Here is a 17,817-nt window from a genome sequence, read left to right as displayed (position 1 = left end):
TTTCACTGCACATGATTGTGCTGGTGAGATAAGTTTATGGAGGTACTTTTGTATTCGGTTTGTAAGTATTTTAGATATTATTTTGTAATCAGTATTCAGTAGGGTTATGCCTCTCCAGTTTTTATGTCTTGTAACTTCTGTTGATCCCCAACCTTTGGTAATAGTACAATGTGTCCTGTGGTGATTTTGCTGGCGTTGTCTGTGTTGTAATCATCGTGTTGATCATTTTAATAAAAATATGTTCAAATTTTGGGAAGTATTCTTTATAGAATTAGCCTGTTAGTCCGTCTTCACCTGGTGATTTGTTATCCGGGAGCTGTTTCACTATAAGACGGCATTCTGCTACGGTGATTGGTGCGTCGATCTCCTCAGCCTCCTGCTGGGTGATTTTGGGGAGGAGTGAAAGGAATCTTTCTCTTTCTTCCTGACTGCGGGGTTTTTCTTGAAATAGTGAAGAAAAGTATTTTTGAACACCACGAATTATTTCGGAGTCTTTATTTAGGGTTCGGCCTTCGTATGTTATGGTTTTTATTCTCTGTTTTGCGTTCCGTTGTTTCTCAAACAGCCATGCTGTCGAGGTCTTCTCTTCATCATTTTCAATTATTTTGAGACCAGCACGTAGCCACGCTCCTTCTATTTCCTGAAACTGTTTCGCTGTTATGCGATTTTTAATTTCTTCTATTTCTGTTCTGATGTTTTCATTATTTCTGTCATGGTGGTGATACAATTTTGATAATTTCTTCGTGTCAGCGTTCTATTTGTTCCTTTGTTGCTGCTTTTTTATTCTACTAATTTTGATTGCTGTTTGTTTTGTCATGTGTTTAAATTTCTCCCAGCTGTTACAGCATTTTCTATGGATTCTATTTCCTCAACTATTTTCTCTATGTTATTGTTGAATTCATCGTCATCTTTAAGGCGTTTATTAAATTTCCATAGGGGGAAATTTCTGTTTGTAAACTTATCAGCTGTTTCTGTTTGTTGATATTGTAGTTCAGCCATCACCATATGGTGATCGCTGAACATGACAGGTGTGTGTTGTACAGTTTGACCTTTATATTTCTGAATGTTTGGATGTATATGCGGTCTATTCTAGAGGCGTTTCAGGGTGCAAAATATGTGAATTCCTTCTTTTGGGGATGCAAGATTCTGAAGGCATCTGATAGGCCACAGTGGGTGAAAACTCTTGTGAAATTTTTCTGCAGAAGTAAGTTTGGGTGTTCTTGATCCTTTTGTGGTTGTTCTGTAAAGTTCATATCTCCTGCTATTATTGGATTATTTTTTTGTTGAATATAGTGTCGCACTTCCTCCCAGAAGGTGGTCTTATGATTATGTGTGGCTGGTCCATATATGTTAATTATGTTGTGTATTTTTTTCTGCCAAAGGAGCTCGACCTCCAGAACTCTATGCCTGATTACGACATTATGGGATAATATTTGGAGGTTACCTGATTTTTTTATTAGTGTAGTAACTCCACCTATTCCATTGGTCTGAGTCTCTTCGGCAACGATATGGTACATTGTTTGTAACTTGTATTTGAAGCTGTTTGATGGGTCAGTGTTGTTGTGTAGTCTAGTGTCTTGTATCATAAGTATATTGGGTCTGTGTTGAAAGATTAAATTAACTGTTAGTTGAATCGATGTTTTATTATTTAGCCCGTTTATATTTAGTGTGATGATTTTTAGATTGTGAGTCATAGTTACAAAGTTGAAAGTTTTCTAGAGCCTTTTCTTTCTGGACTCTTAGCTACTTTTTTTTTTTTCTTTGGGTTTTGACTTCCAGCTTTTGGTGATGTTAGGCGTAAACTTCATTTTTGCTCTCTTTACTTGGGTCTGTTTAGTATTCCATTTTGATTTCTCTACTTCGTTTTCTAAATCCGTTTTACTTTTTTCTGTAATTTGTGTTACCGAGATGGTTTGAATTATTTCAATGTTTGGAAGTTCTTCATCTTCAAGCATGCAATTATTATTTAATTCTTCATTTGTGTTATTCGGAGTGATTTTTTTTCTCTGTAGTTTCAGGTTTTGTTACTTTTTCTGAATCTAAAACTGACCTTTGGCTGTTAGTCTACTCGCCCGCCCGGATAATCCCTTCCTTTGCCTTTAGCGGAGAGTTATTCTCATTACATTCCTCGTGCCCGTAGGTGTTAAGCCCTGGGGTGCTGCTCTTATTGATCCGATTCTCTGCCTCATATTCAATAGTTGAAGTTATTTCCTGGAAGTCTTCTGTTTTTTCAAGCTCATCGCATGTGTTCGGTTGACTGCCCGAAGGGCGCGCGGCCAATATGGAGGCATATGTCTGCCCTGGACATTGTTTAATATCGTGTCCGATTCTCTTGCATCGCTCACATTTCGATGCTGTGCATTCTCTTCTTAGATGACCTATCTGCCTGCATCTGAAGCATACAGGAGGTCTTCCTGGAATGATCACTAAGCCTGGCATTTTAGAAACTTTTATAATGTACGGGATATTTTCTATTCTGGCATCGTCATTCAATGTAATAGTCAATCTTTTTTTGTTGAATAATACATGCGCCCATTCTTTATCTTTTATATTGGATACATTTTCAATACATTCTATTTTACCAAATGATTCAAAGTGCATGCCAACTAATCTATTAGATATTTGGGGGGGGGCAACCAATGAATTAAAATATCTAGTTTTCTAGATCTCACAATGGGGATTATTTCACATGTATGGTTATTAACATTAAGTGATTTTAATTTAGCAAATTTTTCTTTCAAAGAAACATGTTTAAATGAAATTATGAATATATAACTTAACTTTAAGGAGCCAAGGTGCCATACATCGGAACCTCTTACCTTGCCTTTCAAACTTTCGATGATATCCAGTTCTGTATATGGGGAGCCAGAAGGACCACACTTTAGGATGCAGGCCTTGCTCCAATCTAGTTCATCTGGGAGATTCAACGATGAGAGAACATCTGAATTGAAATCCTTCGTTGTACTGGCAGCAGGTGACTGAAAGACGGTCACTGATGCCTGTTCCATTGTGTTATGTAGATTTGTTACTGTAGAGACTGGGGATGTATCCTTCAGAGATCCAGTAGCCTTGGTACTTGAAGAGGTATTGCCAGATGAAACATTTCCTTCTGGTAGTTGTTGAAAGCTAGTAGCCTTAATAGGTGAGCTTGTATTAGCAAGTGAAGATTTTTCCGCGATCGACGACATGCTGTATGAAAGCAGACGGTACGTTAAGGGCAACGTGCCCGCACTGGTAAAGGCTTAAGCAGCACTAATCCTCTTACGCTCGAACACTAAGGAGCACACAAAAACATATCTGCTCTGGTCTATGCCACATCCACTTCATGCCACTTCTACTGAGCTACACAGGCTCTCTCTCCAGTGCGAGTTTAATGTTGTTGTATAAGATATCTGATGCGGTACGTTAAGGGCAACGTGCCCGCACTGGTAAAGGCTTAAGCAGCACTAATCCTCTTACGCTCGAACACTAAGGAGCACACAAAAACACGTCTGCTCTGGTCTACGCCACATCCACTTCACGCCACTTCTACTGAGCTACACAGGCTCTCTCTCCAGTGCGAGTTTAATGTTGTTGTATAAGATATCTGATGCCTGGTGTTCCCAGTCTGTTTTTCTTATTTCGTGGTTGAATATTTCTTCATCCATTATTGTTTTCTGTCGCTTTTCTTCTGTGGGACATTGCATGGATATTGTCTTGGTGTGTGCAGTGTTGTTCTGGTTTTCGTTTGTAATATTTATGCTTATGTCGCCAATTATCATTGGGTATTCGGTTGAGCATATTTCTTGGCGTGAAAGCCAGCAATTGAGTTCGTGCAAGAATTTTATCATGTTTAGGTTTCGTGGCCTGTAAATAGCATTTATATTATGGGATGCTGTCTATTGGTGGTATTAGTGATTTCGAGGCAAAGGGTTTCAGCATGCTCGAACTGATATGCCGTTTCTTTTGCTATTAATTTTTGTTTGATAAATATTAATATACCACCCCCTCTTTTTGTTTGGCGGCATGATCTAAGTTGTTGGAAGCCTGGAATTTGGAAAGCAGTCTCTTCGTCATTAGTTATGAATACGTCTGTTAGAATCATATATCAATAATATCAGTGTAATTCCTCAGTGTAATTTGGGCACGCAACGGAATATTTTTCCCATTATCACTTTCAAAACTTTAAAGTTTCATAATGCGAACATTATTTGTTGAAGTTGTATAAAATAGCAATGCATAAAATATTTATTACTCTTCCTTGAATAAAGGATTTTTTCGTAACTTTGTTCGTTAGTTGTACTGATGATGTCTTATGATACATATGACGAAATATCTACATAATAATTAAAAAGTTGTTTACTGTGGCAAACGTGTTATTCTATAGTCATGGATATCTCATAGGTTTCACTGTATATATACATTTCTAATGTTTTCTTTTCAGAATAGAGCTGGGCGAAACAATCGTCATTATTTAAATTAAATCAAAAATTCTATGATTTTAGGCGATCATAAAATAATGACACGATTGTTTCATCCCATTCAATTTTTAAAAGAAAACTAAAAAAATAATCAGAGTGTGGCATGTTGATGTAAGAATTTCGCAAGGACGTTCAAGCATTTTGGACAGTGATATGACGTTATCAGTTCATGTTTTAAGATTTAGTTGAATCATCTTATAATATTCAATGAAAAAAAAATCGAGGTCAAATCGTATCTTTTCGGAATATACAAAACTTGCTACGGACGCTGTGTATATTAGAAAAAACATGCACAATGATCCACTACTCTTTTTTTCCTCCTCCCGAAATGGTAAATTTTCGCTCCTCCAGATACTGTACTTAATTTCGTGTATTATACCATCAACCACTCCTTTTTTTTTTTTTTTCCCCCTTTGAAACGGCAAATTCTCTGTTTTGGATAAAGACGGCGCTGAGTTTGTTTTTCCATATGTGTGTGTTTTTTCCTGTCGTCTGGACTTCAAGTGTTGTGTTATATTTATACTAATTTATTGAATAAACTCCTTTTACCGTTTCCTGTGATTTGTAGTATAAAGTTTGTAACGAAGTTTTGTTAATCCGAAAAGATACGTCAACATGAACAATAAATTTGATGCGTAAGTGTATGTCATTTAGTCATTCTCTCGTTTTCATCTACTTGAAATACACGTACAGTTAGTTTATTACAGAACATTTAGTTGTTTTATCTTAAATTTCAAGGAATTTTCACTGTTGTACTAACACTGGTTGGAGTACTCTGTAAATTAGTTTTTAGTTATTCCATGACATTAATGTATGGGTTATTTTCATATTATTTACTGAATGTTTTATAGATGGTGGTTAAATACAACTGGCATGTTAGTCGTGGGTGCAGTTAGGGGGGGAAAAAAAGAAGTTTTCTTAATTTTTTTATTACCACATATTAGAATGTCTTCCGGGCATTCAGTCCAAGGACGCAATCGCCAGAGGTCATTTTTTCATCCACCGCTGAATATAGGCTTTCCCTTAACTTTCCAGTTCTGTCTGTTTTTAGCCAGTGTTCACCTTCTCATAAACCTTTGTAGGTCAACCCTGTATCTTGTTCTTTAGCGATCTACACTACCCTACCCTACACTAGGCTATCGTTTGCACTAACGTGTTTACATACCTTGCTGTATTTTCTGATCGTTTTGCTAGTTTTGCGAAAGAAAAATCACCATAAGAGATTTGGACTCTCGCCTTCATTGAAAATAGCCTTTTCAAGCTTATATGTTAACATGCGCAGCGCAAATTTATTATTCAAACATGTATATTCATTTAAAGGGCATAGCATAATTCTGAGAAGATCGGTAAAATGAAATGGTGGTATGTTGCTGCCAAAGAATTATGAAAGAATTGAAGAAACAGAGGAAGATATGACAACAGATTTAAGGATTAGTAATAGAGAGTGACAATAGCAGTAAAGTGAAATGAGAATATGGATTAGGTTATAATAATGAGGTGGTATGCATGACCTTTGAGAGGCAGTGTGAACTAGGTAGTGAGAAATTTAGATTAATCTTAGCTGTGATGGAAACTGTGAACAATAAATCAAAAGAATACAAATAGCCAAAACAGCCCTTCTTAATATTAAGCAAATACTTACCAACAGAAACGTAAATATAAATACAAAAATATGACTCTCGAATTGTTATGTATATTCTTCATTATTGTACACCTCAGAAACATAGACAATCAGTAAAGAAATGGAAAAAAGAATTGATGGTCTGGAGATATGGTTACTAAGAAGAAACGTGTGGATTGGATGGATACAACCAAGTATTTTAAAGAGTAAACCAAAAAGTTACTGAATGAGATCTGGAAGACAGAAATGAAATTGTTAGGACATGTGCTAAGAGGAAGAGAACTGACCAATATTATTATTATTACATGACACCTCCAGGGAGTCCAGAGACTCACCTTCTCTACAGCTCTCTGTCTCCACCACTCAATTCACCAACTACAACAAACCGCAACTACACCAATGTCATATACTGCCAGCCACCACCGCTTCACAGACAATCACAAACATCCATGGCAGGATTCGAACCCACAGCCTTTTGACTGGAGAATGGATTTGCCAACCAGGCCAGCAATATGATCATTACACGAAAACTATACGGAAGAAAAGGCCAACCAAGATGTTACTATATGAAGGGCATTGAACACTGGACAGGCAAAAGTGCTATACAGATCTTTTGAGATACAAAATAGGAATACATTTTGAGCCATGGTCGCATCCTCCAGAATAGATACAGCACTTGAATGAACACACATACACAAAATCTGTAAAAATATTTTGTTACTTTCCTGTTCTCAGTTTTAAAAATTGCCTTATATGTGTTATACATCGAACTTTATAGAAAATTCATATAAACCTCAGGAATAGTTTACTGGAGCATACTGTCCACTATAGTAAAATACTTTTTAGTATAGCATTGTACCTTTCAGATAGAACTTTTTGGTAGTTTATAATAAATTTGTTATATTAGTGTTTGCAGTATTGTGAGTTGACTGAAATTTTGCTTACATACATTTGCATTCTTTCCAATGTTCCATAAAATCTTAACTGTCTTTGTAGAAATGCAAACTGTGTGTTTTGATGGTTTGTTTTAATTCCACTCTTATACAAGAGCAACCCTTTGGAGATCCTTTCCTACTATAACCTTTCCCTATTAAGGAATGATATCAGGAGGTTTTTGAAGAGACTGAAAGATAATAGTGTGGTAGGAAAGGCATGTTGCAATTGGCATGTGGGTGGAGAGAGGAGAGAAAAGGAACTTTGGTTAATTTTCTTATTACCACATGTTGGTGTCCTCTGGGCATGCAGTCCAAGGATACAATCGCCTAAGGACCATTAGAAATAAGGGAGATGAAAATGGTTTCACTGAATCAATGTGTTGCCAAGGTAAATATGATGAGTTGAAATGGGGAGCGAGAAGCATGAATGGATGTTGGCCAAATTGTGAGAAGGGACTGGAAATTGCAAATGTGCAGGGTACATTTGAGACTGTCTAGAAGGAAGTGTAAGGAGTAATGTGAACAAGAAATCAGAGAAAGTAATAGATGAAGTGAAAGATCAGGAGAGAGAAGAACTGGTGAGACTGAAGTGCTTGATAATAAAAGTAGTAGTAGTGTGAGTGATGACGAGAGAATGGGAATGCAAAAGGAACATTCCATAAGAATGGAATGGCCTATGATGTAAAGGGATAGTTGAGTCTGAGGATATATATATATCTTAAAGATACCAACAAATTTTATAAACTTGGTTTTAATCCTATTTTCCCAAATAAGCTGAGTTTGCTCCTGAAGTATTTTCAGGTCTGAGGCAATTTGTGGTAAAGGTGGACTAAACTCTGATCACTTGCCTTATCCCATAATGCAAAGCACATCTTCTTGCAGACATGTATGATGCTATGCATTAGGGAAGGGCCACTACCCAGACCGGTTTCAACCTTTATTGAGGTCTCTTCAGTGGAAGCCAGACTCTGAGATGGATACCAAAGTTGAAGTAATGCAGAACTTATATATATGCAGTGATGAGCTATAAGGGGCTTGCGGGGACTTGCGCGAGCCCTTTGTTGATTTTTTCTCAAATTGGCGAACCCCTTGTTCTTCTTGTTTTCTTTTTTCAAAAAAAAAATTTTTTTTTGAAACATATTAAGCGGCACACTCATACGATAACCTAACAAAAATTAGTCTATTCGGCAGTGTATAGATTATTTGGAATTATTGTTTCAACTCCCCTGTAACGAATGCACCCAAGTTTGAAAATAAAATAAGTGCATGTGCTATCTTTACCCTTCTCCCTTCTGATAGCCATTTGTATAGTAAAATCAGTAGCCAATCAAATGTTTTATAAAAGATTTCATTTTTATTATATTTTGATAGTTAAAAAATATTTTTCTTATGTAAGATAAATTAACACAGTTGATTGTGTGCAAGTATTTCATGTTTAAATCATGAAATATATTCGTTTAAAAATGATAGCCTTTAGAGGTTGATTTTCCTCTCATACATTTTGATTGGAATTTGTACACAAGCTGCATTAACAAGTTTTTATGTGAAATGGCTTTTTTTTTTTTTTTTGCTCGATGATGCGAGCCCTTTGTTAAAATTTTCATAGCTCACCACTATATATATGAGTTGGTAAAGGTGAACTAAGCTCTGATCAATTGCCTTAGTATCTCCCATAATGCAAAGCACATCTCCTTGCAGACATGTATGATGCTATGCATTAAGGGGGAAGGGCCACTACCCAGACCGGTGTCGACCTTTATTGAGGTCTCTTCAGTGGGAGCCATACCCTGAGATGGATACCAAAGTTGAAGTAATGCAGAACTTATATTTATCTATATGTTTTTTACCTTGGGTATACTATATGTTAAAGATACCAAGATATTTTATAAACTTGGTTTTTATCCTATTTTCCCAAGTAAGCAAACAAGCAAGTAAGCTAAGTTTGCACCTGAAGTATTTTCAGGTCTGAGGCAACTCATGGTAAAGGTGGACTAAGCTCTGATCACTTGCCTTAGTATCTTCCATATCTCCATGTGGCAACTCGTATAGATAAATATAAGTTCTGCATTACTTCAATTTTGGTGTTCATCTCAGGGTCTGGCTTCCACTGAAGAGACCTCAATAAAAGTTGAAACCGGTCTCGGTAGTGGCTCTTCCCTTAATGCATAGCATCATACATGTTGCAAGGAGATGTGCTTTGCATTATGGGAGATACTAAGGCAAGTTATTAGAGAGCTTATTCCACCTTTACCACAAGTTGCCTCAGACCTGAAAATACTTCAGGCTCAAACTTAGCTTGCTTGCTTGTTTGTTTACTTGGGAAAATAGGATTAAAACCAAGTTTATAAAATTTCTTGGTATCTGTAACGTATAGTATACCCAAGGTAAAAAACTTTCTACATATCTATATATGGGATAAGTATTAATAAATTCAATTGGACATGGGCAGGACTGGTTGTAGACCTAAAAGTTAATTGCTATGTTTATTTATGAATGCCATGAGCATCAGAAATGAGGGAGATGAAAATGGATTCACTGAGTTTATTTGCCCCAAAATTATTGGAATAAGTTAAACATGGTTGAATGAGCATGATATCCTGAGGGTAATAGACCAGGGAATGTGAAAGGTGGTGAGGATGAAATGTATAAGCAACTTTAGTGAAGAAGGGAATGTGATTGTTGTAGGTGATTTTAATTATGGTAATATAGAGTGGAATGAAAAGAGAACTTTTGGATATAAGGAAAATTAAGTTCCTGAGAGACCATTATTTTAGCAGTATGTAAGGGAGGGCACTTGAGGATTAAGAATTTTTGATGTAATCTTTTCATTGGAAGATGTGATTCTGAGTAGGGATTCACATTTCCCTTGATTGGTGAGAGTGACCATGAGGTGATCATCTGGATGATAGTTAGCCATATGAAGACTTCTGCATGGATAGAATATATGTTTTCACATACTGGAAGAAGAAGGTACTACAGAAGACATAATTAAAGTATTCAGTGAACAATTCACATGGGTATCCTCATCAGTATGAAATCATGAAAGCCACATGTTGAGGAAATAGGACAGGATGGCACAATTGTAATTTTGAGAAACTTAGGAGACAACTTGGAGCTATAGCATGAAATCAGGAATTATGCAAGAAGGAGGTAAATGAAGCATGAAATCAGGAAGAAGATACTGCAGAGCCAGCACAATATAAATAATTGTAATAGTCAGTTGCATGAGGAGTGTAAAGAGCAGGTCAGGAGGGTGACTCAGTTGGTAAGTACACCAAAAGTGCAATATGAGCAGAAATTAGCAAATGAGGCCAAGAAAAATATTAGAATGGTTTTTCGCAATACATGGCAACTAGAAGGCAGAATGATTATGGTAAGATGATGTTAATGGATGAAATAGTAGATTGGTAACTGCTGCAAAGGACTTGTTGAGGTATTCAGTGATCAGTTCATATGGGGATTTCATCCTCATCATTGTAAAATCATGATAAGCAAAGTGTAGAGGTGCCTTAATGGAATCGAGCAGGAGGTATATAAGGAATTAAGTAAACTTGCGTCAATAAGGCAATAGGATTTGATGACATCACCATGTATCTTAAGGAAATGTTCCAAGGAGTTGGTGATAGCCTTGGCATACCTGTTGAATAAGTACAACATAAGAGTCGTACAACAGCACAGGGAGTGGGAAAATGGTAAAATTGTTCTGCTGCACAAAGGTGGTGATAAGAATGTGGCTACAAATTATAGGTCAACCTAGTATACCTGGAGTTCTGGTTAACATATTGGAGAAATTAGTGAGAGATAGGATACAGAAATAGGTTGATAAATGCAGTATTCTCTGTAATTGTCAGTATAGGTTTGTTAAAGGGAAGTCATGTTTTACATATTTGCTTATGTACTATAACAAGATGATGAATGCATTGATTAGAGGAGATGCATTAGAATATATATGTAAATTTTGCAAATGCTTTTGGTAGATTGGTAACTGAATTGAAACAGATGAGACTGGATAACAGACTAGTGAGTAGGATAGTTGACTGGCTATCAGATAAATATCAGCAAATTATGTTATAAGGGTTCAGAAAGAGGAAAGTCACTAGTGGTGTGCATAGGTTTATTCATTTTTTTTATTTTTTATTTTTAGGGCTATTGTTGTTCAACTTGTATATAATGATATTGGAATGGATTTAACTGCAAATGATGCCAAATTGGGAAGAATGAGGAGCCAAGCAAATATTGTGACTGTATGGGAAAAGCAGAATTGATTGTATGAATGGACAAATGAATGGAACTTTGTAACATTGAACTGTCAGTTCAGTGTTACAAAGCTTTGTGTGTGTTAGTGTGCACCTCTTGCAACGAGTCTTTGACTTTGTAACATTGAACTGTCAGTTCAGTGTTACAAAGTGTAATGTTTTGAAATTTGGTAAGCAACAATGCAATGCAAAGTATACAATTGTCAGAGAAACTTTCAAGGAGGTTAAGGAGATGAGAGATCTGAGACTGGTGGCACACAAGCATCTAAGTTCAGGGGCCACATTGCACAAGTTATGAAGTTGTCATCAGATTATGGCATTGATGTGCAGAAATAGAAGTTATGGTTCCGTTGTATAAAGCCTTGATCAGGCATCATATGAATTATGGTGCATAGATTTGGTCACCTGGTTTTTGTGATGATGAGAATATGTTAGAAAGGGTTCTTCACAAAGTTGGCAATTAGACTTTGGAATGTGGGATATGAAGACAGATTGAAGAAATGCAATTTGGAAAACCTTGTGAATAGGAGGAGGAGGAGAGGAGTGATTGAGACATAAATTGAAGAAATTTTTCTTAGAATGGGAGAGGGGTTTAAAACCACCCTTTTGGTCTACCCCCCTTCTATAAAAAGAATGTGAGCAAAGGAGGTATGAACAGGTGCTTTGCATGGAGAGTGGCTGAGTGAAATGGATTGCTAGAGAGTGGGGTGAATTCAGACAAGGCATGGTTTGATGAGCTTTGTGTGTGTTAGTGTGCACCTCTTGCAACGAGTCTTTGACTACATGGAAGTCTGGTGTTAATAATAACATTCTCTTAAAAGAATGATAAAATTTAATCCAGTCTCACCACCTTATTGTTCCACTAGAGTTGTGAAATATTCTAATATCTTGCAAAATTCCTTAACAAAATTGAATAACTACTGTGATAAATTTGGTCTGAAAAGCAATAAAAAGAACAAATAGAACATTTCAGTCATTTAGGCACAATTTTTAGTGAAAATGGCAAATTAAATATGGAAGTAGACAATAGAATTAACAACTCTGGTATGGTAGAGAGTCAGGTGAATAAATTTATATGGAAAAAGAGAGAAATTAGAAAACTAAAGCAGCTGCATGCAAGACATTGTTCATGTTATAACTTATGGACATGATAGTTGGGCTAGAAAAAGTTGATCAAAGACTTGAGATTATTGATATGAGCATTCTGAGAAAAATTATAAGTGAACAGGTGTCATCAAGGCAGAAATCATATTAAAAATTTATATATTAGAAAGGAACTTATTGTTCAAATTTAGAAATATGTGAGCAGATCTAATCCCTTGTGGCATGTTCACTTAAAGCGGAAAAGGAAAGGTTAGTGAAACAGGAGTGTGATGCTGGGGTGGCAGGAAAATGACTCAGCGAAGAAGTCCAAGATCTCAGTGGATTCAAAGTGCCTTTGATGACCAAAACATAAAATTTGATGATGTCAGATTCCTGACTGATAACAGATTAATTTGTTATCAGTCAGGGATTATCCATCTAAGGAGAATGGATGTCAATTTAATGTGGAAAAATGTAAGGTTTTGCATTTTGGGGTGAAAAGATTAGCAGCAGTATATCACATTGGTGGAACTGTATTCCAGGAGATTGATGAGGCCAGGGATTTGAGCGTGTTGGTGGATAGGGAGTTGAAGTTTAGGGGACACATCGCAAAAGTGGCAAAATCAGCTCATCGAATCACTTGGTTTCAAACTCAGCTCAAAGTGGCAAAATCAGCTCATCAAACAGGTTATTGTTCCTCTGTATCAAGCCTTGATAAGACCCCATCTAGACTACTGTGCCCAGATATGGGTGCCAGGGTTTCTTCTCGATGGGGGGGGAGGGAGAGGATCCAGAGACGAGTGACCAAAATAATAGCAGGACTATGGAATGAACCTTATGAGAACAGGTTGAAGATTTGTGGGTTGCAGAAATTGGTTGATAAGTAGAAAAGGGGTGATATGATTGAGACATTCAAATTACTGAAGGGTTTCTATAAGATTAATTCCGAAGATAATTTTGAGAATAGGACTGGTAGTGGGAGGACTAGGGGCCATCCATGGAAGCTTGGTAAGAGTGTGGTTAGCAAGGGTGTTAGAGCTAGGTTTTTTACTTGGAAAATGGTAAATTATTATTATTATCATTCAGGTCTCCATGGAGTCAAAAGACTCATCGTGGGAGGTCCTCCCTAAGAACATAAAGTCTGTCAAGACTCATCGAGGGGAGGTCCCCCCCAAGAAATACAAAGTCTATCATACCACTGCTTAAACTCATTGACCGTTCTCGCTCTCACCACTCCATCAGGCAATGCATTCCACTATTCAACCACCCTCCATGCAAAGAAAAGACTCCTCACCCTCTTGCTCACAGTTTCCTTTCGTAACTTCCAGGGATGGCCTCTGGTCATCACTCCTTCCCGCTGTTCAACCAAGCGAAAGAACTCCCCAGGTGTCAACCCTGTAACCACCTCTCAACAGTTTAAAAGTCTCAATCATATCACCTCTCCTTCTTCTATCCACCAAACTCTGCAGTCCACATTCCCTCAGCCGATCCTCATAACCAAAATTGTACAGTCCTGACACCATCTTTGTACCTTTTCCACAGTTAATTTATCCCCTTCAAATCCTGGGGACCATATCTGGGAACAATAGTCTAAGTGTGGTCTGATCAGAGACTTATACGACGGAATGATAACCCTTTTATCTCTGCAGGTCAGTGTCCTTCTCATAATTGCAGCAATCCTCTGTGTTACCTTCACCACCTTTGCAATATGTCCCCTAAATTTCAGGTTTCTATCAATCGTCAACCCCAGATCTCTTGTCTCCCATACTTCCTCCAGTATAACTCCTCCCATAGAGTATGCAGCATCCCATCGATGTTTCCTAAACCTCAAGACCTTACATTTTGCTGCATTAAACTGACACCCCCATTCATTTGCCCATATATCTAGCTTATTCAAATCCTCTTGCAGGGCTACCACATCTGCACTATTACTAATAATCCTTCCCAGCTTCGCATTATCCACAAACAACTGAATATCCCCTTGCAATCCACTGGCAATGTCATTGATATAAAAGTTAAACAATATCAGTCCTAGTACTGAGCCTTGTGGGACCCCACTTGTAACCCTCTGCCTCCTTGAAACCTCCACCATACACAACTCTCTGATATCTATCAGACAGCCAATCCTGAATCCAGTTGACCAATCTGATATCCAGACCCATGTGCTGCAACTTAAATATCAGCTTATCATGTGGCACCCTGTCAAATACCTTCGCTAAGTCTAAGAAAATTGCAGTATATGCCTTTCCCTCATCTAATGTTCTTGTAATTTTATTATAAAAGGCTAGCATATTGCTAAAACAAGAGCGCCCTTTCACAAATCCATGTCTCTCACAGATAACATTACCCTCATCTGCCCAGTGCTGTATACGGTCCCTCACTACTTTCTCCAAGATCTTAACAACTACTGATGACACACAAACTGGCCTATAATTAGACACTTTCAGTCTGTTACCACCCTTATGCAATGGCACTATCTTACCTTCCTTCCATTCCCTGGGCACCTTTCCCGTAGCCAGACTTTCATTGAAAAGCCAGGTTAAAGGCACTGTCAGTTCCCTAGCACATTCTCTCAAAACTCGTGGTCAAATACCATCCAGTCCCAAAGCTTTACTGACATCCAGAGTACTCAGTATCTGAAACACACTCTCCTCCTGTACCTCTAAACCTCGAACCTGCCATATCCCTCTAGCATTAAAACTGACTCCTCTGGGATGAAATACTCCAATAAAGTGTTCATTGAACAATTCCACTATGTCCTCTGCATCAGTCACTGTATTCCCATTTTTATCTCACAATATCATTCTTCCACAATCATTTCACCACTTACTGGCCACATAGCTAAAAAATTCCCTAGGATTTTCTTTGGATCTTAGGGCCAATCTCCTCTCATATTCCAGTTTTGCTTTCCTTACCACACTAGTCACTCTTCTGGCCTGTGTCTTATATTCTTCATGCATCTTCTCTTCACCTGTCTCCTTATATCTCTTCCATACCTCTTTTTCACATGCAATTCCTGCAAATTGTGTCCTCCTCTTCACTCGTGGTATACAACTTACCATTGCTGCTAACAAATATTCTTTCACAATTTACCATGCACTAATGATATTCCGACCTTTCAATTCCTGCCTCCATGAAACTTCCCGAAGTTGACATCTAAGACTATTATAATCACCTGCTTTATAATTCCACATAAGTTCCCATCTCTTTGATACTCCTGCATGTCTATTCATTTTCCAAGTCAAAACCATATGGTCACTCTCTCCAACTGGTGGGAGAGATGTCATCTCAGTTATTATCAACTCTTTTGATACTATAACCAAATCCAAAACTCTTGAACCTCTTGTTCCCTCTGTTACATGTTGCCTAAGACATTTGTCCCTCAAGAATTCTAGAAATTCCATTCCCCTATTGCTACATGCATCTTCCTCTCTCAAATTTATACTACTGTAGTTAAAATCTCCCATAACAATCATTCTTCTTGCACTTGCCAAACTTAACTGTCTAAACATCTCCTGGTCCCCATCCTCTGTGCTCCTGGGTCTGTAGCAACACCCCACTAAATATCCTGTCTTGCCAACCTCTACCTCACACCATATGCTCTCAAAATCATTTGTCTCACTGCCTTCCAAAGTCTCCACTCTTAGAGGACATAGGTCATCACTTATCATAAACAGTACCCCACCACCACACTATCCCCTCCTATCCTGCCGAAAAATGCTGTACCCAGCGACTTCTATTCCTGTTATTATATCCTCTTCTGTCAACCACGTCTCAGTGATCCCAATAATTTTTGGCCAGGCTGATGCTATCTGTGCCACCAATTCCTCTCCCTTATTCCAGATACTCCTGGCATTAGTATAAAGCATATAAATGCCATTGTTTCTATGCCCAGCATTATTCCCTCTAGACTCCACTGGGCTCAATGTTACCTGATGTCATCTCCCTTCTCTCAAGTATCCATTCCCACAAGAAGCCACCCCTGCTATCATCCTCCCTGGAATTAATGAGTGGAATAAGCTGCCAGAGTCTGTTGTGGGTGCAATGACTGTAAATTAGTTCAAGGTGAAGTATGATAGATACTGTGTGAATGTTGAATAGTTGTTCTTGACATGATGTTGGGCCTCCCTCGATGAGTCTAAGGACTCATCTAGGGAGGCCCAATAATAATTTGGAGGGAAATTGCCTCCAAATTATTATTACAGGGAAACTGCCTGTAATAATAATTTGGAGGGAAATTGGTGAAAATATCAACAATTTTATTTCATGTAGTAATACATGAAATTTTACATTATTCAGCTCATTCATTGAGGATGTGTATCAGAAACTTGATGATGAACATAAATAAAAAAAAAATCTGAATATTCTTGAAAGGAATGTATAGCCATTTTGTAGAAAACTGCAGATTTGTTTACTTTCTTTTAAAGGATTTTTTTGGTGCTGAACTTGGGTTGGTTAGGATTGAAAATTGTCCAGAAAGTGAAGAATCAGAAATCATATGAAGCAATAAATTGATATAAATTAGAAACATAAACATAATTATGAAATTAATGTAAAATTAATATAAAAATGCTTAAGAAGACTATTCAAAAAAAAAAAAAAAAAAAACTGATATGCATACCAAGTCAGCATATAATTTGAAATCTGCTGGCATTTCAAGTTATTCTTTTATTATAGAAGAAAGAAGAAGAGAAAAAAAAAACGCTTTAAGAGGCTGCTATTAAGCTAACATGAAATGGCTACATATTAAGCGGAACTGAATTGAAATTTAGGCTTCAGAAATTTAAATTGCTATGCAGTACTAATTTTTGCACTTTACATGTAATCATGTTAAGACAAAATTATGATATTCACAATGTGTCTGGAAAAGAGATGTTAAAAAGAATTATTCGGTATGGTTATGTCAGTTGTTGTTGTTCCAAAGATGTTGTTCTAGATGCTCCACTGCAAGGCAAAGGCCTCTCCCACTCTCTCTTATCCTGAGCCACTCTTGTCCATGTGACACAGCCTTTTTTCAATGTCATCTCAACATCTTTTTCTCCGTCTTCCACATTTTCTGACTTCTTCTCTTGGCAGCCATTCTGTTGCTCTCTTTGACCATCTATTACACTGGTCAACAAAAAAAAAATTTTTTTCTGCTGATTATGATCTGACACTTGTTTTTTTACTAATTTGGGTGTGCTGATTTCAAATATCAAACCCATTTTTCTCTATCACGTCAGGTTTTTCCTCTATGGCATTTTCTTTTTGCTAATTTGTAAGTTTTTGATAGTTTTAAGGAGGCAGTACTATTTAGAGGATCAAAAAATTGATTTTTTAATATTATTTTCTGAAAGTATGTACTTTTAAAAATCTGTTCCTAACTTTTTATCAAGAAATTCGAAAAATTCAAAGCGGTGCGCAGATCAGAATCAGAGCGCTCACCGCTCTCGCTTGTTAGTAAACGAATAAATGCGTAAGAA

General features: G+C 37.2%; 1 protein-coding gene across 2 annotated transcripts in view; it reads left to right on the top strand.

Moving 5' to 3' along the window:
- Window positions 1–4,943: 4,943 nt before the first annotated feature.
- The window catches only part of eIF4EHP (eukaryotic translation initiation factor 4E homologous protein), a 120,110-nt gene continuing 107,236 nt past the window's right edge, over window positions 4,944–17,817 (top strand). For both annotated transcript variants that reach the window (XM_090413882.1, XM_090413880.1), the window contains exon 1: window positions 4,944–5,095. In XM_090413882.1, coding sequence (XP_090270008.1) covers window positions 5,076–5,095 — 20 coding nt within the window. In that variant the 5' untranslated portion in view covers window positions 4,944–5,075. The remainder of the gene's footprint in view (window positions 5,096–17,817) is intronic.

Source organism: Typopeltis vanoorti, chromosome 24, assembly GCF_054136105.1.
Source record: "Typopeltis vanoorti isolate ZY-2024b chromosome 24, IOZ_Tvanoo_1.0, whole genome shotgun sequence".
Classification (NCBI taxonomy): domain Eukaryota; kingdom Metazoa; phylum Arthropoda; class Arachnida; order Uropygi; family Thelyphonidae; genus Typopeltis; species Typopeltis vanoorti.
Note: the sequence above shows the minus strand (reverse complement) of the source record. Positions and strands in the feature narration are given on the sequence as shown.